The 26636-nt window shown below is 39.2% G+C and overlaps 1 protein-coding gene across 2 annotated transcripts in view; it reads right to left on the minus strand.

The window, feature by feature from the left end:
- Window positions 1–275: 275 nt before the first annotated feature.
- The window catches only part of OXCT1 (3-oxoacid CoA-transferase 1), a 137003-nt gene continuing 110642 nt past the window's right edge, over window positions 276–26636 (minus strand). For both annotated transcript variants that reach the window (XM_024740329.1, XM_024740330.1), the window contains exons 15-17: window positions 13553–13633; window positions 7446–7547; window positions 276–830 (exon numbers count right to left, since the gene is read on the minus strand). In XM_024740329.1, the coding sequence (XP_024596097.1) occupies window positions 789–830; window positions 7446–7547; window positions 13553–13633 (225 nt within the window). In that variant the 3' untranslated portion in view covers window positions 276–788. The remainder of the gene's footprint in view (window positions 831–7445; window positions 7548–13552; window positions 13634–26636) is intronic.

Here is a 26636-nt window from a genome sequence, read left to right on the forward strand (position 1 = left end):
CTTTAATCTTTGGCAAAGCACAGATGGTTATTTGGTTTGTTTATAAAGGCAACTTCTCGGTTGGATGTCAGCACCAATAGACCCTATACCCTTCGGTCTCTCCCACAAACCAGGTTACTTCTCCCACACAGAGATGTTCCTGTTTGCCTTCTTGGGCATCTACTTAGTTACAAAAAGTGGGGGGCTTAGGAGGGGTGGGAGAAGGGATGCTCTAGGGAAACAAGATGTAATCACAAAATCAGAGGCTCCAAAAAAAAAGACAGAGGAGGCCAAAGGAAAATCATAACCCTTAAGACAGCATTTCTCCTGATTAAAATTCACACAAATGTTATCTTTCAGGACTAGTACGATGCTCCCCTGGGTATACTCTGGGTGGAGTTCATTTTCTCCCTCATTCTTTTTTTTCTACGTGTCATGATTTAGTTAGGAGGGAAAGTACATCAATGAAACTCTTCCTAAGTAAGGGCCTATCTTGGTACAAACTGCACACAATTTAAGGTACATACCACAGAAGATGAAGATAAACCCAATGTGAGCACCAACTGTAAATATGACCTTCTCAGCACTTATAAAGCAAATAATATTTTTTTTCTTTGTTTTTCATTAAAATGTCACAGTACGCTTGAGAGAACAAAGTCTACATGGCTGTATAAAGCATTAAGATGATAGAAAACTAGTCAAAAACTGCTTGTTAGATATACAGTTATGATTACTGATGTCCTTTTAATAAAATCCTATGTGGTTAAAATGAAAAACACACAGCTTGGGACAAAAGTCTACTCCACATTTCAAATTGCGATCTGCTGCATTGGTATGAGTTTTGGTGAAACCTGGTAAAAGAAAGAGAAATAAATAAGCAACTTATGAAAAAACCTCGTGGTATAAACATCTCTACTTTGAATTTCCAAACCTGAGTGATGTTTGGAAACAAGCAGCCTTCTCAGGAACCTCACCAGGAGTTTCCTCGTTATTTTCCATTCTGAACCACTGAGAAAAAGAATACCTTTTCCATTTACATTTTGTATATTTAGTAGTTCTCAACCTTCTTGCATTATAGCTCTTAAATTAAGGATCATTGGGCTTCCCTGGTGGCGCAGTGGTTGAGAGTCCGCCTGCCGATGCAGCGGATGTGGGGTCGTGCCCTGGTCCGGGAAGATCCCACATGCCGCGGACATGCCGCAGAGTGGCTGGGCCCGTGAGCCATGGCCGCTGAGCCTGCGCATCTGGAGCCTGTGCTCCGCAACGGGAGAGGCCACAACAGTGAGAGGCCTGCGTACCGCAAAAAAAAAAAAATTAAGGATCATTAAGACTCGCAACTAGGAGGAGGTAGGGGAGGAGCCGCGGGAGACAAATAAAGGGTCCAGAAAACCAAACTATCTACTGAAAGGACCACTGAGCTCTGAGATTGATGAAACAGACACAGAGCAAGGCACAAGTTTCAAAATCCTCAAAATAGGTCCAGTCAATTCACAATTTTGTTAAGAGATACTTAATGTAGTCTTTGGATGACAAACTTTTATCAGAAATTTCTGAGCAGAAAAAAGAGGCCCTGAAAAGCAAGGATCTTTTTAACTCTGCTGTCACTGTTACTATGGGTTCACGATGAATTACCGCACAGCCCCTTTTGGTCTAAGAGGTGGTGTTGTATAAGAAGCCCACAGTAACAGAGAGAAAGACACTTAATGGTCCCTCTGGATACACACAAATACTGTACGGTTTGAAAATGAGAAAACTGACTAGGTCAGTTAGGCTTATAGCCTTCTTGCTAAAAGCAACTTTAATCTTTGGCAAAGCACAGATGGTTATTTGGTTTGTTTATAAAGGCAACTTCTCGGTTGGATGTCAGCACCAATAGACCCTATACCCTTCGGTCTCTCCCACAAACCAGGTTACTTCTCCCACACAGAGATGTTCCTGTTTGCCTTCTTGGGCATCTACTTAGTTACGAAAAGTGGGGGGGTTAGGAGGGGTGGGAGAAGGGATGCTCTAGGGAAACAAGACGTAATCACAAAATCAGAGGCTGCAAAAAAAAAGACAGAGGAGTGGAAATGATATAAAGGCAGTAAAAAGATACCAAGTTATTACGAAAAGGAGGTAACAGCATTAAAAATATTAACTATAATTATGTTCAATGTACAAAATAGCAAATATATTCCTAGGAGTCTTGAAGCAGAGAAATATGAGGACAGATCTACATTTAATGGTAAAGGTGGTGGAAGAAGAAACCTAAATATAAGTAGTCTGGCTTAATTTTGACTGATTTTTCACGGTGTAATGGCAGGTACAGATTTCTTCATTTAATCTGGCAAATATCCATTAAGTCCGAGTAACAGGCCCCACAGACAGCACAGTAAGGAATACTAAAATTTAGGTGATTTTTGAGACCTTCAAGGATGTGGCAATTGAAGTGGGTCTAATTTGCCTTCCAAAATAAACACTTAATATCTTTTTAAATGAATGAATGAGTGACTGGATTAGATAAACTTCCAAGAACTAGAAGAAAGGTTTCTAATAGTGGTTAAGTCGGTATTAAGAATAGAAGAAGGCAATCATTTGGCTTTGATGAAGTTAAATATTTCTAGTTCATTTGTAAATTGTTTATAAAGTCTTCACAGTGTTGAGAGTTAATGCCCCCTTCTCCATTTTTCTACCTAAAGAATGACATGTCTAGAATAAAAAGGATAGGAATGGCTTGGTACATATCCATATCTTAGGATAAATGAGAGCTCATTCAGACTTGCCAGCTCCGAGAACAGATATATCATAATAGACAAAGTAATAGACATTAATAGACAAAAGTCACAGCCCACATTTGCAGAGATATTCAACTCTACTGAAAAGAATAAAGATATATGGGCTCCGAGTATTTAGAAAGTGTGTCTCACAAACTATCGATTTTCTTTTTTTAAACAACAGAGCAACTGTGGAAATAATTTAATGAAATAAAACTCTTTTTTGACAACAGATCAATAGGTGATTAAGGCCATAAAGCACTAATGGGTGCTTTATGGCATTACCTTTAAAAGGAAACTGGACACCTTGATTCTTTAAACTAAACATCTGATCCTTCTCCTTGTCATGTTGGCCCTATTTTCAGCTCTTAGTATCATTTATATCCTCAGTGTGGAACTTGACTTTTATCAGAAAAGAAGATGAACCTTTATGTAGACTGACTTGGCCTGTCTATTTTTGTACAGAAAAACATCTACTGAACCTCCATTTTTCATCTGTTCTCTCACAGTCTCATCAACATTGTAAGTCCATGTAAGCTGAAGCAGATTATCCTTCCAAAGTGATCTACAGGCTATGCACAGGACTATATGATTTAAATGCATAAGATAAGCTAACGAGTTGTCTTCCCAGTCCATTGAAATCCAAAGAGTATACTGTTTAATTCTGGTATAATGCCAGTTCATAATAGATATTGAGAGTACAAATTTATTCAACTTGGCAAAGAATGCTCACAGCTGGCTTCTTTCAGATTCCACTGCAAACATATAAATAGGCAGGATTCTTATTTGATGTTTTGCCACTGGTGGTTTAGGTGTATTCCTACCTAGAGAACAAGACCAAGGCCCCTAGGAGGAGGAACTATACCAATTTGTTCTATTTTACTCACATTTCATAGCTCAATATGGGACATACACTTGGTGTTTAATAAATAATCATGGACGACTAATAACCTCTGGAAGCTTATTCTACCACATGATGTTCAACTATGGATTCAATTTATTTAAAAATTTTTAACTTAAAAAAGAAACAAATATTCTAGTTTAAAAAGGTCCACAGACATATATAGTAAAGAAAAACATGTAACTCAAGCATGCATCAGAAAAGAAAGAAATGAATAACCAATTGAATTAACTACTCACTGAAAAAGATACTTTGCAGATCATGGAATTTAAGTGGTGGAATGTCACCTTTCTTTTTTCTTTCTATTTGACCCATCAAATAGCTGGCAGTAACACACTAAGTGATGCAAGTATAGCCCAAAAAATTTAAAGAAATTTAACATTTTCATTAGCTTGTCACAGCTATAATATGAGGAACTGTGCAGTATCACTTTGACTCTTTGAAAATGAATTATTACTGGATATTTATTTGAGAGACAGAATGTTTTCAAAATGTGAGTGCCCTGGGAAAAAAATAAACCAAAGGACTCCTTAATTATAAAAATGTTGGGAGCTAGTAGCATTAAAGAACAACAGAAAAGCATTTCTGCACAGCATCACAATCAAGCATGTGTAGAGGGTGAACATGTGTGTATGGCTCTACCCAGCAACAGTGCTGGGGTGGAGCATTTATTCCCACTTCTCACATTCCCTTCCATGTGGAGGGACACCTATTAGTGTAATACTCTGGCCTCAAGTGTGTCCCTTAATGGCTCAACTAAATGATGATTTGGGCAGAGGAACTGGGGTATGTGAAACTCAGCCCAACTCTTCTTCCTCATCGGGATCAGCCTTCTGTAGGCAGCACGTGCTCTATTTTGCTCTCAGTCACATGGAAAGAAGCTCAGCAGTAAAGACTTGCCCTTGTGTAGAAGGCCTATGATTTTCCATGGCTGCCTATAACTGGGAGCTGAAGTCTTCCCCACTTCAGGGGCTCGTATCTTTTGTGGCTGTACACCAAAGCCCCATCCTTCATTCTGGGCTTTATAATGATGATGTCTTTAACCTCAAATTGCCCAACTCCCTTATCTCTCTCAATAGATTCGGAACTCAATCCCCAAGAAATATAGAGGGAAGTCCCTTTCTTTATAACAACTGCATTTTGAAGGAGAGTGATGGTATGGAGCAAGATCTCTGTCCATTATGGGTTGGCTTCTCTTGCTGTGAACTACTCCTGACCAGAATTTTATTTTAGAAGTGTGATGAAGGTTCCAGAAATATAGTCAATATCTGCTTTTTTTTTTACAAAATTTCCACAGCTTCCTTTGGAGTTCTAGATATAACATGACCCTTAAGAGAGTTTCCTCCCAATTGAAAAGAAAACTCTTTTCAGCTGGCACTATGGTTACTACGAATTTTTTAAGAAGCTATTTCGGGTGATACCTAAGGGACACATTTTCCTTTCACATTTTTTGTTGTTTTTGTTAATTGCACTGTGGCACACAGGAAAGTCTTAGTGATTCTTTTTTTTTTTTTTAATGCCCAAATAGTTCATTATAACTATTATTTTTAATACCCTGAAACAACAATTTTGTCATGCCCTGTTATCTGATGCTGTCATATCTTGTCTTTTTCTTTGAAATTCTCAGGATTTTCTCAATCAGCTTATATCCACATTCTGTATCCTTTGCCCATACACTTGCCCATATTCTTAAGTATAGAGGACCTTTTCCAACACATGTTCACAATTACTTTGACCTAGGTTTTTACTTTTTTTCTTTATGCAACAACCTGTCTAACTGTTATGTAACAACCTAACTATCCTCTTCTAGAATGTTCACTTCTCGGTATACAGTGAAGGCTGAGAAATAGAAATCCTTTCTCAAACAGAAATCTTGAGCAAGTTGTAATGTAGTCAGATATAGAGTAAAATGCTACCTATGCAGTAATAATCTTATGAGATATCTTCTGAATTTTGACATGGAATACCTCTGAATTATCAAATAAAGAGATGTTATCCCAATGTACTTTTATTATTAAATGTATCTTACTGATAACCCAGCTATTAGGCAAAACATCTTATTAATTAGAACACTCCAGACCCTAGCCTTACAAAGATTTTGATACACATGACTTCATCTGTCAGGGTCTTAAAGAGATGCCATTGATCATCAGATCCTCAAAATCCAGTTCTTCTGTCAAGATGGTTTAGCTGATACTACACCTTTTAAGGGCAACACTGACATAAAAATTAACATTTCATTTCAACAGCCTAACTTGGAGGAAACAAGATTACATGTCAATGTCAAAAGAGAAGGAGGGGTGGTACTGTGATAAAAGAGGGGCCATAGAGATATTTTTCAATGTATCAAGACGTGGAAACTAGCACTTTAAGAAAAAGCAAAAACAGTAAAAATACATCTTTTTCATTCCTGATTTACCTACGTGACTAAAAAAAAAACCCAAACCTGATAACAATGAGGATCTTTTTTGCAATTCCCTTTTGTAGCAGAGACTGGAACATTCTATAGATCTCAAAAATGCTATCTGCTGAAGAAGAGACTAACTCATCCACATAGGGAAAAAATATAAATAGCTAATTAAGTAAGAAGAACTGTTTGCTTTTATCACTGGAGTAAGGAATTCTAAACAGTTAAACTATAAACAAATCCCATTTTTTACCCCCTGGGGTCATTGAAAAGTTAATTAAAGATGAGCTTTTCATGTAAGGTATTGTTGGAAAGCTTCTTTTTTTCCAAAGGGAAATTCAAAAAAAGGTTAATATACAAAGACCTTCATATAATACCAGAAACAATTATATGTGGATAATGAATTATGCAGCAAAATTGTTTCTACAGACATTTGTTACACACTGACAGGTACCAGCCAAGCATGTAGTACCTAAGGAAGAAATGTATGAAATACATGCATGATTTATCAAGTAAGTTTTATTAAATTACCTTCTCCAGGATGGGTAGCTGCAATATCTCTTCTCATCATAAATATATTTCATTTTAACACATAGAGCTGTTCTTAAAAAGTTATGTGAGAAGTAAAGTCTATTTCTTCATTTTCTCAGACACATTTCGACTTTACATTTGATTAACTTCAAATGGACTGAGCTGTCCTCTTGACCCCCATTAGGTAGGCGATTGGTGATTCATAAACAATCACTTATATTAAAGGGCGATTATTTATATTACAGTATTATTCTCTTAGTTTTAAAAAGGGATTTGGAGATTTCTTAAGTGGATACTCCCCTGATGTTCTTATTTGCTTTGTAAGTCAGAGTTTTAATGCACTAAGTTTTTCTTCAAATACAGAGAACACCTATTTTGTGACTATAAATCTGGTGGTGTCAAAAGCTCGACATTCTAATATCTCCAAGGGATGGAACAATCAGGCAAAGAAGTCAATCAAAGAGAAAGTCATAAGTCATAGATGGGTTTAAAAATAAGGAAGTACCGTTTCTCTGAGTGTGGCTCGCATTTTTTAGTTAATTAAGTTTGGCCACAGCTGATACGTAACCCAAGATCAGAGGATTGCAAGGGACTTGACAGAAAGTAGCTTTGAGTTGAAGCTCAACCTGCTGTTTCCAGCAGCTCCTGGTGTTTCCTCCCCCTTCTGACTCCTGAGCCAGACCCTGGCCCATGAGCCACAGCCTGTTCCTGCTGCCACCTGCTCTCAGCAGAGGCACCCTTCCTTCCACTCCTGTTCTCTGCTAAGGTCAACTCCAAAAATGATCACAAATTAATGGTTCATGTCGCATAAACACCCATTAATCAAGCTCAGGATATAGGACAAGTGGCTGGATTTGTTCACAGAAACACTTACTGCGAAATCGCACCCAGTGCTCTTTTTTATGTCATCCACTGTCAGGCCTTCCCAGAGTTCAATCAGAGTCAGGCCTTTCTTGTTGTCTACGTCAAATACAGCCTGTAGAAGTCAAGAAAATGACAATGACAATTTCTATTATGGTAATTATTTTATAGCACAAAACAGAAATAACCTCTCAAGTTCTTTAAGGAGAGAAAAGACTCAGGATAAAAGACTGAAAATCAGCAATGAAAAAACGTAAACCGTAACTGCTATATTTTGGTGAGAATAAATGCCAACTCCCTAACTGGCAGTTAGGGAGCTCTGCTGATGCCAGAAAATAAGTGAATGTTGACTATTGATGGCATTTGCTACTATAATAACCAGGTTTTTTTAAACTTTCTTTTTGTTAGATCTAACACTTTGGGTCAAAATTTCAATTTGATGATGAATAATGATTTGAAGAAAGAAAAGAATGAAGAAAAGCAGGGAGGGAGGAGGTATTTGGAAGGTGAAAGCACAGGGATGATGGGGGGAAGCTGATCAATGCTTCTGGGTAAACTACAGGAAACAAAAGAAGGTGCTCTGAAGTAGCTAGGAGTAATTATAAAGGGATAGTGGGCCCTGAAAGACCACCCCCATCCCCAGGTAAATAGTAAAGCTTTCCCTTTAAGTCCTATGAAAACACATAGATCCAAAAGTAGAGCATGAGAATCTCCCTCTGGTATGGAAATCAAATGAAGATGCTTATGTTTAGGACAGCATGAGAAGGCTCACCTCACCCTAAATATTGCACGACAACATTCTGGTTGGTAACACTAGGTGATGGCAGTGCCAACTGGTATAGCTTGACCCAAGCAACCTGTCATGTCTGATATAGAACGCACATGGTCACACTCGGTAATATGACAACTTGAGTGGAAGGGACCAACAAAATCATGTAATACAACCTCCCATCCAAGAATTCTTTAAAACGTTCTTCTGAGATGGTCACTAGGGCTCTGTTTAGAAACTTCCAGTGGTAGGAGGCTCACTGTCTCAGGCAGATTGCCTGTTGATAGGAAGCTCTAACTGCAAGAGCCATAACTGCTTCCCTATGACTTTCACTCACGGGCTCTACAGTAAGTTGTCTTCCCATGCAACAGGCACTGTTCCCTCTTTCAGTTGTCATGGTTAGTCTTCCTCAGACTTAAATATTATTCTTTCCAGATTGCTCCTCTCCTCTGGGTTTACCTTAAATTCAACTATTATTTTCAGGCTTAGAATCTTTATTTTCAGCTAGCTTGGAAGTCAAACCCTAAATTGTCATTTTTAAACACACTCCTGGTTAGGAGGCTATTAAGAAGACACAGCAGTGTGTACTCCAATATAAAGTTTTAAAAAATGTTTAAATAAAAATAAAAAAGAAGACACAGCAACATGCAGAGCAAAGAACGCTGGCTTTCAAGGTGGACTGGAATTCCAGCTCTGCCAACACTAGCTATGCAATCTTTGGTGAACCTGTCTTCAGGTTCACCTGCATGTGTAGATGGATATCAAACAAACCTACTTCCCAAGATTTTTATACAGGACAAATATAATAACAAACCTACTCTGAGCAGCTGGCCTCATGCCTGGGACATACAGCAAGGGCACCATAGAGGCATATGCTTTTCCTTAACATATTAACTTACTGTCACTTGTGCATGAACCCAAATCAAAGCCCCCAAATGCTTATTTGTATCCAGTTAATTGATATTTCTCCTCAGGAGGAAAACATCAAGGGGACCAGTGATACTTGCCTTCTCTGTTTGTTTGATGAATTCATAGATAACCTGGTTGATTTTACTGGAAAAGATTATTTAAATCTAGGAGGAAATATTTCAGCAAACTTCTTTTTTGTTTGCACATTTTTATGTTCCTAAAGAAACGTTTTTTAGCAGAAATGTATTTTGAGGGGGAAAAAAATGCTCATCTAGGAATGTCCATATGCTTCAGTACGTTATTCAATTCCCAAATGACAATTACAAATTTTTTGTGGTACGTGGGCCTCTCACTGTTGTGGCCTCTCCCGTTGCGGAGCACAGGCTCCGGACGCGCAGGCTCAGTGGCCATGGCTCACGGGCCCAGCCGCTCCGCGGCACGTGGGATCTTCCCGGACCGGGGCACGAACCCGTGTCCCCTGCATCGGCAGGCGGACTCTCAACCACTGCGCCACCAGGGAAGCCCACAATTCTTTTTTTAATTGGACACTTTTCCTTTGCAGAAAGTGTGTCTGGAGCATCATTCATACTGATTTTCTTTCCCCTGTATTATGAACAACTACAAATTTATCAAAATGGAACAAATAAGAGAAAAAGAGCCTTTGGGGTGTGTTATTAAGAACAGGGAGGAAGAGGATTTGGGGAGAAGACAACTTTGGCATCATGAATATAAGACTTCAGTGATTGAGAAGATAAAATCTATGGCAAATGACTTACTGCTTTTAAAAACCTTTAATGAACACCTTTATCAATCCCTAATTAGCTCTCAAGGTCAAGGTCCCTAATTTCCTCTCAAGGAAAACTAAGCATCTATGATTTTTAAAAATGGGAAATTTACTTTTGAAATATTTAGGAAGATTTCCATTTAGTGGTATAAAGTGTAAACAAAAACTTGATAAAAATGGACACTAAAACCTAAAAGCTACAATCAATTGTTCAACTGCCAAGAATAATATTCCGACTACTCTGTTTCACAGATGATACTTTTATTATTTTTTCACCACCATAACAGGCTGCATTACGGATAAAGCAGTCAGTCACAGCCCAAGTGCTGGTGAGGAAGGCCTCTTTCATCACATCATTCTAGCAACACGAAACCAAGAAATCAGGGTCATAACATCTCCAAAGCCTCTTTCAAATGGCAGGCAACTAATGGAATTTTCCTTAAGAGCTGAAAATGGAATTCTAGTCCCATATCACTCTGGCAGAGTGTCCAGAGTCAATGCCCTTAATGGCACTGCAAAATTTATTAAACACCTACAGGATACGGCACAGGGGTAAACGCACCACTCCTTTCCCTGGGGCACTCGAAGTTCCATATGTAGCTGCCTTTCACTTTACTCCTTTTTGCTACACAACACCATCTGCCGTTAAGCCTCCAATTATCCCCGTCTGCTAATGAGTTCACACATCCGTTCCAGTGATGACTTCTCTGAGCTCCAGGTGCCCGCGGATGTTCCGGATGTTAACTTACTCCGGAATATCAAATTGAGTATGTTCAAATGGCACCTATTCTTTTCCTGCCTCCCCTTGCTCCTCCCTTTCTCTTCCTACAGACCCAGCCTTCATTAAGGATACAACAGGTCGACCATGCCTCTAGCCAGAAAATTCAGGAATCACCTCTGCCTTAGCAACCACTTCCCATTCATCATCGAGTTAGGTTGAGTCCATCTCCTAAATCTCTTTGAAATCTCTCTTTCTGTCTTGTGGTTAAGGACCTTGATATTTCTGGCCAACATAACTGAAGGAGTCTCATCTCTTCTCCCCCTACTCTACATAAAAGCCACAGGGCTCTTTGTAAAATGCAAATCTAATCAATGGTGTCCCCAACTATTAAAAATCACCGAAGGGCTCCCAAGTGCCTTCCAGATAAAACCCAAATTTCTTAACAAGACATTCACACTCCTTTATAATTTGGTCCCTTACTGGCTTTTCACCTTCAGCCTTCAGAATCTCTGGCCATGCCCTCACTCCACATTATCCCACTCACAGGTCCTTGAGTAAACTGTTTTCTTAATTCCTCGAGGACCCTGCCAATGTTTCTTCCCTTTGCCTAGAAGGGCCTCTTTGGTCTTATTCTCACTTATAAAACTACTTATCTTTCAAGAGTCCTCACTCAATCTATTAATTTTCTCATTGAGAAAAGTACAGTATTTATTCAACAGGCTTTCACTGTGTATGGGTCAAGCATTATCCTAAGTGTTGGACAAATAGTGATGAGCGAGACAGGCAGAGAGCTCAAAGGTTATTTCAATACAGTGATCAGTGCTGAGTTAGGGTAAGTACTAAGACTCACGGAAGCACCCAGAAGACTTGGGGAGGGATAGGGAAGACTTGCCAGTGAAGAAATTATATAGCTGAGACATAAAAGATGAACAGGAATTAGCCAGACGGTTGGGGTGGGGAGAACATGCCAGGGAGAGAGACAGGATGTGCCAAGTCCCAGAGAAGCATGGCGGGGGCGAGGGCAGGGGATGCAACATAGTGCATACAACATTCAGCATGGCTGAAGGAGGGAGAATGTTAAGGCAAAATGAGAGAAGCTGAGACTGGAGGAGAAAAGATCCAGACTGGGAAAAAGTTAATATTTGACACCACTCTCCCCAGGCTGTTAAGCAGCCTTCCTCTATGTTCTCAGCTCAGCATTTGGCATGTCTCTCTCTCATGGACTTTATCAGTGAACCTCTAATACAGGCTGGTACTGTTGCTGTCTACTCTCCTTGAATGTGCTCCTTGGGGGCAAAGACTGTCCTCCTTTCTGTATCCACTGTTGGCAATAGTCGGCTTCAGAGAAGGAGCTTAAAAATGCTTATTAAATGGATAAATGTATGAAACAACAATGTGGATAGAAAGGGTAGAAGATTTTTTTAAATGGCAGTAAAGTTAAGTAATGTATGAGTAATGGCAAGTAATGTATGAATAATGTCATGAGAAAATGTAGGTATTAGATGGTAAGTGCCAAAATGAAAGGTGGACCACTCTGAAGATGAAGTTGTGAGTGCTAAGCTATCTGAAGCCTCTTCATGATGAAGATGGAAATTGCATTAGACTTAAGGGATGGATAGGATTTGGACAGGTAGAGTTGAGTGGGAATTGTTGCACGTAGAAGCACTAAACTGGTAAGAACAAGGTCAGGGCATATGTGGAGTGGGGATGTAGGGAGAGGGCTTACCTGGGGGAAGAGGAAGATCAGGGGTAAAATGTTGCTGGAATTATCCTTAGAAGCTGTACCACCTTACTTTATTAAAGGAAACAGGATCAAGGACTGTCTTGTCTTTGATTTCAAAGTAATGGATTCTTTTCAACCAGTCCTGTCCATGGTTTTGGAGGGGTTTACGAAATGATAAGACTCAAGGAATAAATGGTGAGATAAAATATTCTGCACTTTTACCCACTTTTTCTTCTCTACACGTCATCTTTATGGATTCCACATAAACAACCCTAGAGGAAGGCACCATTTAGGATAGAACTCTCCTTAAAATGTGGCTTCTGAAAAGTATTATGAGCCTTCTAACCTACTTCAAAAGGCTGTTTTAGGGTGCTTCATACCATACCTGAATGAGGGTTCTAAACCAGATTAATGCCAAAAGGAACAGCATCATTAAGAGAAAACAAAGGAACAAATGCTGATCTAGAGAATTCTGTTTTGTGGTTCATCAAGATACTGAATCAAGAAAATGACACCCTTCTAGCTCATTTATGAGAACTATGTCATTCCAACATCTTAGGCTCAAATCTGGGTCAGAAAGGTGACTGTAGCAACCAACAGTGATGTTTCTCTCTGATCTGAGCAGTTTCAGTTGTACCATTAACCAATATTTTCTATTTAGGAAGATAAAATCTAGAGGTGCACTAAAATGGCTGGTGCGTTCTAAAGTCTGCTTTATAAAAGAGGGCTGAACGCATGCAAGAACCAAAGAATAGATTTCTTGGTTCACTGTGGGGCCTGTATTGCAATTTGCACCTAAATGGTTAAAACCTAATTTTTACTGAGTTTCCTAAAATGAGATCCAACAATTTGTACTTGTGATTTGGGAAAGCAAAGAAGAAAGGTAGTCTTAACTTTGTATATATCATCCATTTTAATAGCCCAAGTATAAGGATCAGTACAACTTTTATTATATCACACTGTCAAAGTTACCAAGGACAGTATTTCAATTCTGTGTATGTATATGCATATTTCCAGAGAATTTCACATTAAGAATTCTACATCTAGAAACATTAAATTGATGAATCTTCCTATTAGGTCTACCCACGGATTAAATTAATCCTATGACTACCAACATAACACACTTTTAGAAGGTAACAAAAAAGTTCTAAAATGCTTATAAAAAAAAAAAGGTGGTGGACATTTAGAGGAAATAAAAGAGAAAGGCACTTTACCTTTTCAGTAATGATGCGGTTGACACATTGTTTTCCTGTCAGTGGTAATGTACATTTCTCCATGATTTTATGTGCATTGCCCTGTTTGAAAAAAGAAACATTAAAAAGAGTAATTACGAACCAATTCTTATTTAGAATTGGTATAACACAGGACAAACAGGAACTGTCAGATAAATCGTCTCCTAAGCACAGTCTGTTTGAAATCTTTGCCCAGTCATGCTTTTACTTTCTTTCTGGAGGCAGCTTGTGTCCCTAAGATAATTTAGGGAGAGTGCCAAATGAATAGCCAAAGGCATAACTGATTTAGTTGGGAAACATCCTGCCGCAGATCTGACCCCTCAAGCCTCAGCCCTTAGATCATATGATGGAGAAATTTCACTTCTAGCATCCTGCTAATTTTTCTCTTCCAGGGAATGGTCTCCTTGACAAACGACCTATTATTTACCGAGGGTAGGAAGCATACACAGAATGCAAATGCATAATATACCTTTTTTAAAAAGTTTTAATTTTATTTGTTAAAAACATAACATATTCACAGAAAACAGCAGTTCTTGCCTCCCTTCTGTATGCTTAGACCTGCTCTGAACAGAAATCAAAATTCAATTTTTTTAGCATTTACTTATGTACTATTTTACATTTTCTTCCTACCTCTGCATTTAAAAATTTTTTTAAGTTTATAATAAATTTTACTTTATTTTCCATTATGGTTTATTACTGTATATTGAAATATAGTTCCCTGTACTATACAACAGAACCTTGTTGTTTATCCACCCTATATGTAATAGTTTACATCTGCTAGTCCCAAACTCCCAATCCAACCCTCCCCTGCCCACCCCCCTTGGCAACCACAAGTCTGTTCTCTATGTCTGTGAGTCTGCTTCTGTTTTATAGATAAGTTCATTTACGTCATACTTTAGATTCCATATATAAGTGATATCATATGGTATTTGTCTTTCTCTTTTGACTTACTTCACTTAGTATCATAATCTCTAGGTCCATCCATGTAGCTACAAATGGCATTATTTCATTCTTTTTATGGCTGAGTAATATTCCTCTGTGTGTGTGTGTGTGTGTGTGTGTGTGTGTGTGTATGTGTATACCCCACACCCTCCTTATCCATTCATACACACCCACACCCACATCATCTTTATCAATTCATCTGTTGATGGACATATAGGTTGCTTCCATGTCTTGGCTGTTGTAAACAGTGCTGCTATGAACATAGGTGTGCATGTATCTTTCGAATTAGTTTTGTCTGGATATATGCCCAGGAGTGGGACTGCTGAATCATATGGCAACTCTACTTTTAGTTTTTTGAGGAACCTTCATACTGTTCTCCATAGTGGCTGCACCAATTTACACCAACAGTGTAGGAGGGTTCCCTTTTCGCCACACCATCTCCAGCATTTGATGGCCATTCTGACTGGTGTGAGGTGATACCTCATTGCAGTTTTGATTTGCATTTCTCTAATAATTAGCAATGTTGAGCATCTTTTCATGTGCCTATTGGCCATCTGAATGTCTTCCTTGGAAAAATGTCTATTTAGGTCTTCTGCCCATTTTTTGACTGGGTTGTTTGTATTTTTGTTATTGAGTTGTATGAGTTATTTGTATATTTTGGAAATTAAACCCTTGTTGGTCTTATTGTTTGTAAATATTTTCTCCCAGCCTGAAGATTGTCTTGTCATTCTGTTTAAGGTTTCCTTTCCTGTACAAAAGCTTATACGTTTGATCAGGTCCCATTTGTTTATTTTTGTTTTATTTCTATTGCCTTGGGAGACTGACCTAAGAAAACGTTGCTAGGATTTATGTTCTCTTCTAGGAGTTTTATGCTGTTGTGTCATATATTTAAGTCTTTAAGCCACTGTGAGTTTATTTTTGCGTGTGGTATGAGGGTGTGTTCTAACTTCATTCATTTACATGCGGCTGACTAACCTTTCCAATATCACTTGCTAAAGAGAAGGTCTTTTCTCCATTGCATATTCTTGTCTCCTTTGTCAAAGATTAATTGACCACAGGTGTGTGGGTTTATTTCTGGGCTCTGTATTCTGTTCCATTGAGCCTCTGCATTTTTTAATACTATGTTGACCAGACTATTTATTTCCTAATTAATCAGCTTTAGATATTATCTACTAACTTCTTATTGGGGTATATGAAGACTTTCTTACAAACCCCCATCCTTCACTATGTTCAGTTCTCCCAGCATAGCTATATCACAATTTGTAGGTAACTCAATAGTCAGAATTTACACCTGCTGACAAAATGGCTATGTGAAATGGCTCATTGCTGGGCCAGGCAGTGTAGAAAACCATGATTATATTCACTTTCTCATATAGTGATTTGCTTTTCCTGGAATTTGTCTGAGCCTCAGTTTGCTCATTGGTAAAATGTGTGCATTGGTCTATAGTCACATTTTTTCAAAGTTTCCTTTAGCCACGGTACACTTTTTTCAAACATAAAAGAGGGACTGAGAGTGGAAAGCAGGCTTTCACCCATTAACCCCCTTCCCCCACCCCCTACCACCCCCCAGTATAGAGGTGGCCTCTGGGTCACATCTATGGAGCACAGTGGAAACATTAGCTCTGATGATTTGATCTTCAGATCATTTTCTTCTGATTATGATTCAGCTCCTTTCTAAGTATCAAGCACCAGGAGCCTAAATTAATATTTCCCTTGAGGCTGAAGGCTAATTTATCACATTTTAGATCTTCTATTAAAAATGGTAAAAATGCTTCTATTGCTTCCTTTTGGGATATGAAAGCACCACACGTGATGTCATCATCATCTTTAGCCATCTCAATGTTGTACCTTCTGAAATATGCACCACTACCTGGTTTACTTCTCTCTCAAAACTGCTGCTATACCAAGTACGATCAGAGGCAAGAGATTTCAAATAACTGGGCTTAATTAAGATTTTACTGCTTGTAATAATCTGTCAACTCACCAACATACTAGTAATTAAGAGGTTTTAGTATATTTAACCCAGTGTATGGCATAAAAGATACTCAACATTTTTTGAATGAACGAATGGGAAGAAAAAGGGAAGTCTATTGGGAATCTTGGGTGGATTTCAAAAGAAGACAAACTCTATTACTTTAATTTAGTCAAAAGTAGTGCTAAATACACATAGAGTAGATAGACGTTATACCTTTAACAACAAGTTATATGCTTCTGGGTCTTAATTTGTAAGACAATTTATAGCTGTAGAAATGAAACCTCATTTTTGCATCATTTTTAATGATCCATTTTCATTCCCAGATTTCAAAGAAAGCTTGCACGTGTCACAGAAGCTTAACTAAAGAGCTGAAATTAACGATGAACATTCGAACTTCAATAGTTGTCAGGACTCCTTACACTTAATATAACTCAAATAAGACATGTCACAATGAATTCCAGGTTTGCCTGCGAACAAAGTGAACAATCTGTGGGCCTCCAAAGAACATTTTCTGCAGGGAGCTCTTACTTTGTTCTCATTATTTGAGCAAGATCTACACCTGGTGTGAAAGCAGCCACCTGGATTTCAATGAACAACCAACGCTGGTTTAGGATCAAGCGTGTATTTCAACTGACGGAATTAACTGTGCCCTACCAACAGAGACCTTTTAGAGACCCTTTTCCATGTAAACAGTATAGCTCAGTGGTTCAGAGTGGAGCCAAAGGACCTGAGTGCAAAGCCTAACTCTACTCCACACTAGCTGGGCAAGGTTCCTGTGTCTGTGCTTATCCATCGCTTTACCTCAGGGGTTATTGTACGTGTCCAGTACTTAGCAGGTGCTCAATAAGTTTGCGCTGTTTTTATAACCTATAATTAACATTCCTACAATCTACCAGGGAATTCTTCAGGAGCTCTTAAGTTCCTAAACGAAGTTGGACATAGAATTACACAGAAAATGGCCTAAACAGAATTCCTGAAAGCCACAAAACTAATGAAACGGCAACACGTATTTGGGGGCAAACCATATGGCTGGCCTAGGAAGCTGGCACCAAGAGTATTCTTGCAGTGAGAACAGTGTAGCTAGATGACTCCATTCACTCTGAGCTTCAAGACATAACACAGATCAAAGATAAAGAGAAAACGGGATGCAAAGAGAGATTAAAGAATGTCACAATTTCAGTATCCAACAATAGGTTAGCTATGAAGCCAAAATATGACTAACGCCCACTTGAGCATTCTATTCTAACCATGCCAGGCTGAGCCTTACCAAGTTCTATGATTCACAAAGGAGGAACAATCACTGCGTTTTTAGCATTTAAAAATAAATCCTGAAAAAGAGATGCAGTGTAGTGTGGTAGCAAAGAACACTATATTAGGAGTCCAAAGACCCGGTTTTGAATCTTAACTCTGCCACTTAATAGTCATTTGGTCCCTTAAATTCTTTGTGCTGTACTTTTCTGTTCGATTGCCTTGTCTTCCTCACCTGATCACGGCAGGAAGAAATGTTCTGCAAGTGCAGTAAAGTAGGAGGGGTTGAATCTACATTCCAATATTTTGGGTGAGTGGGGTCTTGTTCATCCTCATCATTCTGCTTCTTTCTTTCTCCGCGAAGAAAGGTCAGAAAAGGCAGAGGGACGGACACCAAGTGTAGCATTAAAAATTCTCTGACTGGACCCGAGGGCTCTTGATTTTGATATTTCCTTATTTCCTAATTTCACCATAACCTTGGTGAATAGCTAAATCTCTTTCCTCCACCTGCTTCTCTTTTCCCCACTGCATCACTTACAGGCCTCCTGCAAAATCTAGGAATCCACCGTTTTGATTTTGTATGACCGAAGGCGTTAATACTTTCTATTACTTGCTTCATGGTGACCTCTTTTTAATTCGTTATGTGCAATTTATTACTAAATCCTTCAGAAATAAACGACGCTGGTTAAACGATAATAAATTCCCTTGTTATCATTACAATAAGCTTTGTGTTATCAAAATAAACTTAATCCCAAATAAAAAGCTCTCTTTTTTACAACATGATGATTTTTACATTTGATGTCAACATTTCTTTCACCTGAGGCAATGGAGCATTCATGTAAGATTTTGCCTTACAACAAAACCCCATTTTATGCCCATCTTTTTTGTTAAGTATTTCTTCAGTGTGGCTGCAATATATTTCTTCTTTGGGAAAGCCCTAGTGATCAAGTACAAAGAAGGCAAAGTCTAGAAGTTGGTTGATCCTTAAGGGACCGAGTCTTTACGGGTGTATTCACGCCATCTGAAACACACACCACCCTGTACTTCTTCATCCCACGTTTGAATGGCAACACCCTCCCTATTCTACGCGACTTAGCTCAGGTGTCAGCTACCCTGGAGAAACCATCTCCAACATCCCCTATCCAGTGCTGCCTCTCCAGTGCCCCAGGGACTTTCCTAGTCCGGTGCACCTCGTAGGTGCTCCTGTGTCTCCTCTACTCTCCACATATGTTGTAATTGTTGTCCTCTCTTTCCCCACCACTGGACTCTGAAACAATTTATCTTTGTATCTTCCGCAATGAGTAGAGTACTAGACAAACCACAGCGATCAGTGAATGCTGTCTGACTATTATAATTCCTATCCAAGGAACTCCAACAGCATAGGAGCTGTAAAATACCATGTGACTGAGTGGCTATGGACCACTGGAGGCTGCTTTTAGTCCTAAGAAATGTACTTGTACATTCCCAGCATCTCTGAGCTCACTAGGAGGAGTGCAGCTAGCAGAGGTGTGCAAAGGGGCTTACGAAACTTGGGGAGGCAGATAAAGGCATGAGCAAAGGGCGTAGTGAAGACACCTCAAGACTGCAGTATGGGGAGTTCCCTGGTGGTCCAGTGGTTAGGACCTGGTGCTTTCACTGCCGTGGTTCAGATTCAATCCCTGGTCAGGGAACTAATATCCCTCAAACCATGCAGCGCAGCCAAACAAAAAGAAAAGACTGCAGTATGAAACATACAAATGTATAAGTAAACAGAGAAACTGAGTGAATTATACAATACTTATTCTACCTCTTCTGCTTGCTCTCTCCTACAGCTGCAAGGCTTGCATTAATCTGTATAAAAGCGGGGCTACAAAGGCTGACCTTGGCAAGGGAATACTCCATACTTTGTCTGGTGGCACAATGAAAGCAAGGACAGGTCTCTCTTAGGGCTTGCCAAAATGTCATGGAAGAAGCTGGAGTGCTACCGCCCTTGCCCCTTCCTTCTATACACACACACGAACACACACAAAACAGATGATATAAAAATCGGGGAACGCTGTATTACAAGACCCATGACTGTCACATCACTATGATGATTGATGTGGTGCCCAGAAAAGAAAAATGGGATTTGCTAAAGAAAGAAATTCAAGGCACACAGAATAAAAGGACAAGATGATGATGATATTACTCACACTGAGTTTATCCTCATGGGATATTTTTGGCCTTTACACAGCACCTATTTGGTAGGGATCCCAGCAATCCATATAGGACTTCAGTGGAAAGGCTCGGCTAGCTCTGAAGCAGAGAATGGTTGCTGTTACAAATGGCTTTTATATGTGGATATAATAACAGTTTGTGGTTACACAGGCACATCCTCAGGGGAAGCCTAGCCAAATGAGACAATAGATACAGCAAGCCATTTCCCTGAAAATAGTCTTCAGGGCTTTGAGATCTTAGAATAGAAGGCCATTTTTCTTCAATATAATACAAAAATCTTTATCATGGCCTTTTATTTTCTCTCTAAAGACTGCATCCTATGCTCTCTAGACCAAGGATTGCAGAGCCTAGGACTGAGCAGGAATTATTTTCTCTTTCCATCCATGAATTGCTGTGATACCTTAGAAAGCTGCTGTTAGTGTCAGCTTTCCTATCAAGAACTATGGATGCTCAAGGTCACAGAATTTAAAGTTATTTGCTTAATTAAATTCTGTAAGACATTTTAAAGTGTTTATTGGTTGATGGACTGTGTTCTGCTATTTTCTTCCATTATAACATTTTTTTGCAGGCATGTCCATCATTAAAGGACAAATAAAAAAGACAAAACCATGTAAGGATTTCTATTTTTTAATGGTGAATATCGTTTTTTCCCAAACAATCCTAGCCACGAAATAGTTTCATTAACAAATTATAAAATACTAACAAGCTTTTATGAATGGAAAAAAAAATTAAACCAGATGAAACTATGTTAATTACAAATTATCCTAACAAAAGAATACTTTATCTTGGGATACCTTTCAGTGTTGCTGAAAATTATCTCAAGGATGCTTCCAAGAAAGCATTTTTAGAAACTCTTTTATATTTGCTGGCTTTTGGTAACACATTTGGTCCAAAATAAAAAGGATTAATAAATCTCATTTACTTTTTATAATTCCTCTGCACAAAAAGCAAAGACAAGGTAAAACAGTATTCAAGATTTCTAGGGCTTCCCTGGTGGCGCAGTGGTTGGGAGTCCGCCTGCTGATGCAGACTGCTATCAGATATGAATTGGACTTAATAAAAATATTATTCACAAAGATTTATTCTCAACTTCATAACAAAAAAATGATACAAATGAACTTATTTACAAAACAGAAACACAGACTCAGACCTAGAGAATGAACTTATGGTTACCAGGGGGGAAGGCTGTGGAGGAGGGATAGATTGGGAAGTTGGGATTGACATGTACACATTGCTACACTTAAAATAGATAAACAATAAGAACCTACTGTATAGCACAGGGAACTCTGCTCAATATTTTGTAATAACCTAAATGGGAAAAGAATTTGAAAAAGAATAGATACATGCATACGTGTAACTAAATCACTTTGCTGTACGTCTGAAACTAATACAACATTGTTAATCAACTATACTCCAATATAAAAATTAAAAAATAAATTACATTTTTAAAAAAGCAAAGACAAGGTAAAACAGTATTCAGGATTTCTATATGACACCTTCGCTACCTGATACAGATTGGACTTAATAAAAAACATTATTCACAAAGATTTATTCTCAGCTTCATAACAATATAATTATGACTCTTTTTACCCTTTAGAATCCAGACCTCCTACTGTAATACAAATAAAAACTAAGCCTGTTTTAGAAATAGCACTCTCATTTATGTTCTCAAAAATAGGTACCAGAGCTTTGCCTGTTTCCAATAAATGACAACTATGACTGAATTTCTTTGTTTTTGTGCTCTGAGAGTTATACCCTTAGGAACACATTCCCAGTACACAATACTAAGAACAAAACACTTTCCTTTATATTGTTAGTGGTGATGGTATTTGCCAGACAGAAAAGTTTAGTAACAGAAAACGGAGGGGCTGGGTACATAGGCTCTCAGTTTTCTTTTGCTCTTAATTTTCTACTTGACTTTTATCGGAATGTTTAACCCCTATGAAATTTGGTTGGTTTACCTCTGGAAGGGGAACAATAAGACCTACCTCACAAGAGTATTGTAATGATAAAATAAAGGCAATAAACATGTAACTGCTTGGAAAAAGTTAAAAGTGCTCTATATGTTCAAAGTATCATTATTATTTGAAGAACTAATGAATTCAACAATTATTGATTCCTAATATGCACCAGGCATGATTTTCCTTAGTTGTTATGATAGAAAGAGACCCTGCCCTCATGGAACTTCCCTTCTAGTGAAGAAAGGAAATGAAGAATCATCAGAAGAGGGGGGAATTCTGTTTTTATAACAGTCAGGGAAAGCTTCTCTGGTACCCTCAGCAGAGGCCTGAGTGAACGGAGGAAGTGAGCCATGTAGATATCTGAGGAAGAGCTTTCCAGACATAGACAATAACAAGTGCAAAGGCCCTGAGGCAGGAGGATGCTTGGAATGTTCCAGAAGCTTACAGGAAAAGATTCTGGCTGGAGCTCAGTGGGCAAGTGGGAGAATCCTAGTAGATGGAGTCAGAGAGGTACTGGGATTGAAGCTGACAAGCCAGGGAGGGCCTTAGGGACAAAGTATAAGGAACTCTGAACTTGAATCTAAGGGAGATGGGAAGCTGTAGAGGGTTTCTGAGCCCAGGAAGAAGTGTTATAACATGATTTATATTTTTAGAACATCATTCCTACCACTGTGTGGAGGATAGACTCTGTGTGTGTGTGTATTTCCACCCAGCTCTTCTCCCTCTGCTCTCTGACAACAGGGACCTAATTGTAAATCCCTCAGCATGCACTGCCCTTTCACACCCCAGTGCCTACTCCCTTGACCTGAAACACACTAGTCCCTTCAAACCCTGCCCCATCCTTCAGATCTCCATGCAAATGCTACATCTCATGGGAAGCACTCTGTTTTGTACACTCTTTCTATTTTAAGTATTGGTTTCTATGACTCTATCCCCATGAGACTCTGACATGCCTAAAGGAAGGACTATGCCTTTCTATTTTTCATTTCCTCAGACCCTATCATAGTGCCTGACACATAGTAGGCCCTCAATAAATATTTGATGCCTGCATAAACAAGTAAATTAACATACTCACATAAGATAATTCTGCCAAATTTCAAGACAAAGCCTCGAAGAATATACATTTAGTCATTCATCATGTCTAGAGGATGGAAGACGTTAAGCCAGCAAATTCACAAAGTGTTGGCTCATTTATATATGATGGTGTAGAGGTAGGAGTGAGTAAGATAAAGGGGGAAGGGGAACAGAATGTGGAAACACCTAAGAACAGGAAACAACATGAATGTGGAGATCCTAGCAGAACTGAAGCCCTGGAAACAAGGATAAAGTAGGTTGCTGGGGAGCTGATGACAAAAGGCTGGCAGGCTAAGGTGAACTAAATAATGTGGACCTAACTCGATCCAGCTTTAGTTTGAGACCAGTCACTTTGGCAGTGGTGTGCTTGATTACCAGGAAAGAGGGTCAGTCTGGCAGGAAGAGGACCTTTGGGATGCTGCAACAGTGACCCATGTAGATGTGACAGGGACCTAAACAAGTAGAAATCCACAGGATGGAGCAGATTACAGGGGTATTGTAGATGCAATATGTACAGTGATTGGTATAGTGGGAGGGGCAGAAATTCCATGAGTACCTTTCCAGAGGGGGGCTGGGAGATGATCACTTCTCCAGTTGAGCTAGCAGATGGAAGATTTTTAGGGGAAACGATGATGATTTCACTTGTATAAGTGTTGCGGTTGAGGTAGCTATGGAACAACCAGGTGGAGGTGTCTAATAGGGAAAAAATATAGTTATAGAGCTCGTTAGAGAATTCCAGTGAGGAAATAAGGATTAGGGAGCCACTGAGTGAAAAATAATATTTGGTGCCAAAGATTTAGAAAGCACCCAAGAAAGGTGCAGAGGGTGAGAAGTACAGAGGGCCAAAGATGAAGTTATGAGGAGTCCTGGAAGGAACTGATAAAGAAAAGGATGGGGCAGCTAGTGACCTAGGTTGGTGGGGCAGCTCTGCAGGCCTCAGCACGTGGTTTACAACTTTGGTTCCAAGGCTGATGTTGCAGTTAAGGCCTTTCTCAGAAGGCTAGAGGGGGACAAAAAATAGTCCAATGAAATCGGCTTTCTCTTTAAGGACATGACCCAGAAATTGCACAAATGCTCAAATCCCATTGACTTAAACTTGGTCACATAGATGAATCTACACGCAAGGGAATCTGGGAAATGTAGTCCGTCACTGGGCTACTCTGTGCCCAACTAAAACATGGGAAGATTCTAATACAAAAGGGAAGAAGAGGAGATGGGTAGTAGGGGGCACAATTCTGAGACTGTTTTCTTTTAAATATTTTGCTGATATCTATCTCAACAAGGACAGCTTTGACCAGGGAAAATGAAAAAGGGAAAGAGGTAATTCTGAAACCTAAAGCTTTCAGAAAAGGGCAGGTGTGGATGGGAACATAGGTGAGGATGCAGCATGGTATGATATGATGAACATGACTAGACCAAACTGAGGGAAACTCCTAGCTCTGCCACTTACCTGGACAAGTTTCTTACCTGCCTACATTCCAGCCTTACATCGGAGAGTCGCTGAGAGGTTTATAGATCCAATATGTACAATGCCACACACAGGGCCTTGCACCTAGTAAAGACTCAAACTCCTACTCCTTTCCTTCATTTCTCCCAATTTTTAGAGGGCAAAAAAAGGACACGCCAAGAGATCAAAAGAAGCTTAAGTAAGAAGGTGGCTAGACACCAAAAACTCTGCCTACTTTGCAATTTTGCCTGGAACCCTGATGTCTAAGCTTAAATGAAAGCCACACTCCAAGGCCAGTCTGGCGCCAGTGCCTGCCACATGTCTCCAGAGGCAGTTTTAAGGCAAAGGAAATGTTATGCCGGTTACTCTAGAGCAACACAAGCAGGCAGCCAGGTTTCAAATACCAGAAGCTGCTGGCTGCTTGCAAAGACTTGCAAGGAAAGAGTTTCCTTTGTCTGATTAAAGCAACATTTTTAAAGGTCAAGTAATACTATATTTATAAGTGACCTGCATCTGTAACCCTACAGAGAAGAAAAGGAGCAGAAAGAAAAGCTGCACCTGAAGGCCAGTTGATGGCTCCACCCACATACTGGGGAAAAAAAAAAAATCAGCAGCACAAGAATACAAGATTATATTTCTTTTCTCAGGTTTTAATCTTTCACCGCAAACTGTCTATTCTGTGTCTTAGAAAACTCTGGGGATTCTCCCCCTAGGCTGTTCACTTACTCATAAGGCAGCAGAAGTTACCTGGCATATCTAAAAGAACAGGTCATTAACTGGAGAGGCCACCAGGAGTGAAAGACCTCGCCTCTCTATTTCCTTTCCAACCTCTACCAACCTTCAGGCAGACAAAAGATGCAGGAAAGAAGTGGTGAGGTCCCCGTGTTCCCTTGAGTTGGGCCAATAACAGTAAGTCCAGGTGAACAATGTACAGTAGCAACCACACATTCTGGGACCAAGAGTACAAAGTGAAGATGGCAAGAAAAGAAACTTCTGTTGGTTAGTTTTCAAGGTTATCTATTAAGTATAAACAAATCACTATTATTATTTTAATCACAAATATATTATTTGTTAGTTTGTCCAAATGAAAGTATGTAGGGAAAAATATCTAACTTCAGTTCTGGTCTAAAACTTAGTGCCAATTTCCCCACTGAGAGAAGAAGAAGAAGAAGAAACGCTAAAAAACATTATCTTGCTTCTATGAAAAGCTTTAATAAGGGACTTCTAATTGGAAGTTTGAAGCACAATTTTTCCTCTGTCAGAAATTCCAGCTGAGGAGAAAGAAAACACTTTGGGGGAAAAAAAGAGCGAGAAATACAGGCCCAATGTTTTGAAAACAAATGCACAAAAATAATCTGAAATGAGTCGGACTTCAGTGCCTATGTGTCAACATTAAAGTAACAGCAAAAGGAAAGTCGGAAAGAGTTTTCTCCAAATGGACATTATGTTCCAGAAAACCTTTGGATTTGATTTGCATGCACGGCATCCTTTTGCCTCTGAAATGAAGTATTTTGGATGCTTTTGCCAGGCATCATCGCTCAGTAGTCACCTGTGTTGGTTTCATTTCTATTGTCCCATATTTATGCTTCACTGCTCACTTCACTGTTTACTAAGCAATTTATGATAATTTCATATTTATTACAGTTTTCACAATGAAACTGTTTCATGGCACCCATCACTCTGTAACAGAACTCCCTATGGGAAGCAAGTCGGATGCAAATCTTCCAGATCCACACTCTCCCACAATGCTGCATCACAAAATAAAAAAGGGCAAACAACTACCACTTCCACTCAAAATAGCAGGTATCAAGGTGAGAACAGGTAGCTTTTGTTTTAAAACTAAGAATTATAAAGGAGAATGAGCAAAGGTATAGAGGGTGAAGAGGGTACCTGACACCCAATATCAACTTTGCAAATCATCAGAAGCCCAGGGATTCAGGTGGGGAAGGCAATTAAGCTCAGTTGTTTCAAAGACAATGACTTGGGATAGGAAGAAAGTCATACTGATAACTCGGTATTTAGAAGACTAGGCTTTGGAGTCAGAGGTATCCAGGCCAAATCTCAGTTCCACTAGTTGTGTGACCTCAGGCAAGTTACTTAACCTCTCTGAAGCTGTTTCTGGACCCACAAAAATACTTATATCAAGTTCATGGGCTTTTACAGGCAAACATACACAGAGAGCTTAGTGTACTATTCGTGCAAAGTAAACTCAATGAATGGGAG

This window comes from Neophocaena asiaeorientalis, unplaced genomic scaffold, assembly GCF_003031525.2.
Source record: "Neophocaena asiaeorientalis asiaeorientalis breed wild unplaced genomic scaffold, Neophocaena_asiaeorientalis_V1.1 scaffold57, whole genome shotgun sequence".
Classification (NCBI taxonomy): Eukaryota; Metazoa; Chordata; class Mammalia; order Artiodactyla; family Phocoenidae; genus Neophocaena; species Neophocaena asiaeorientalis.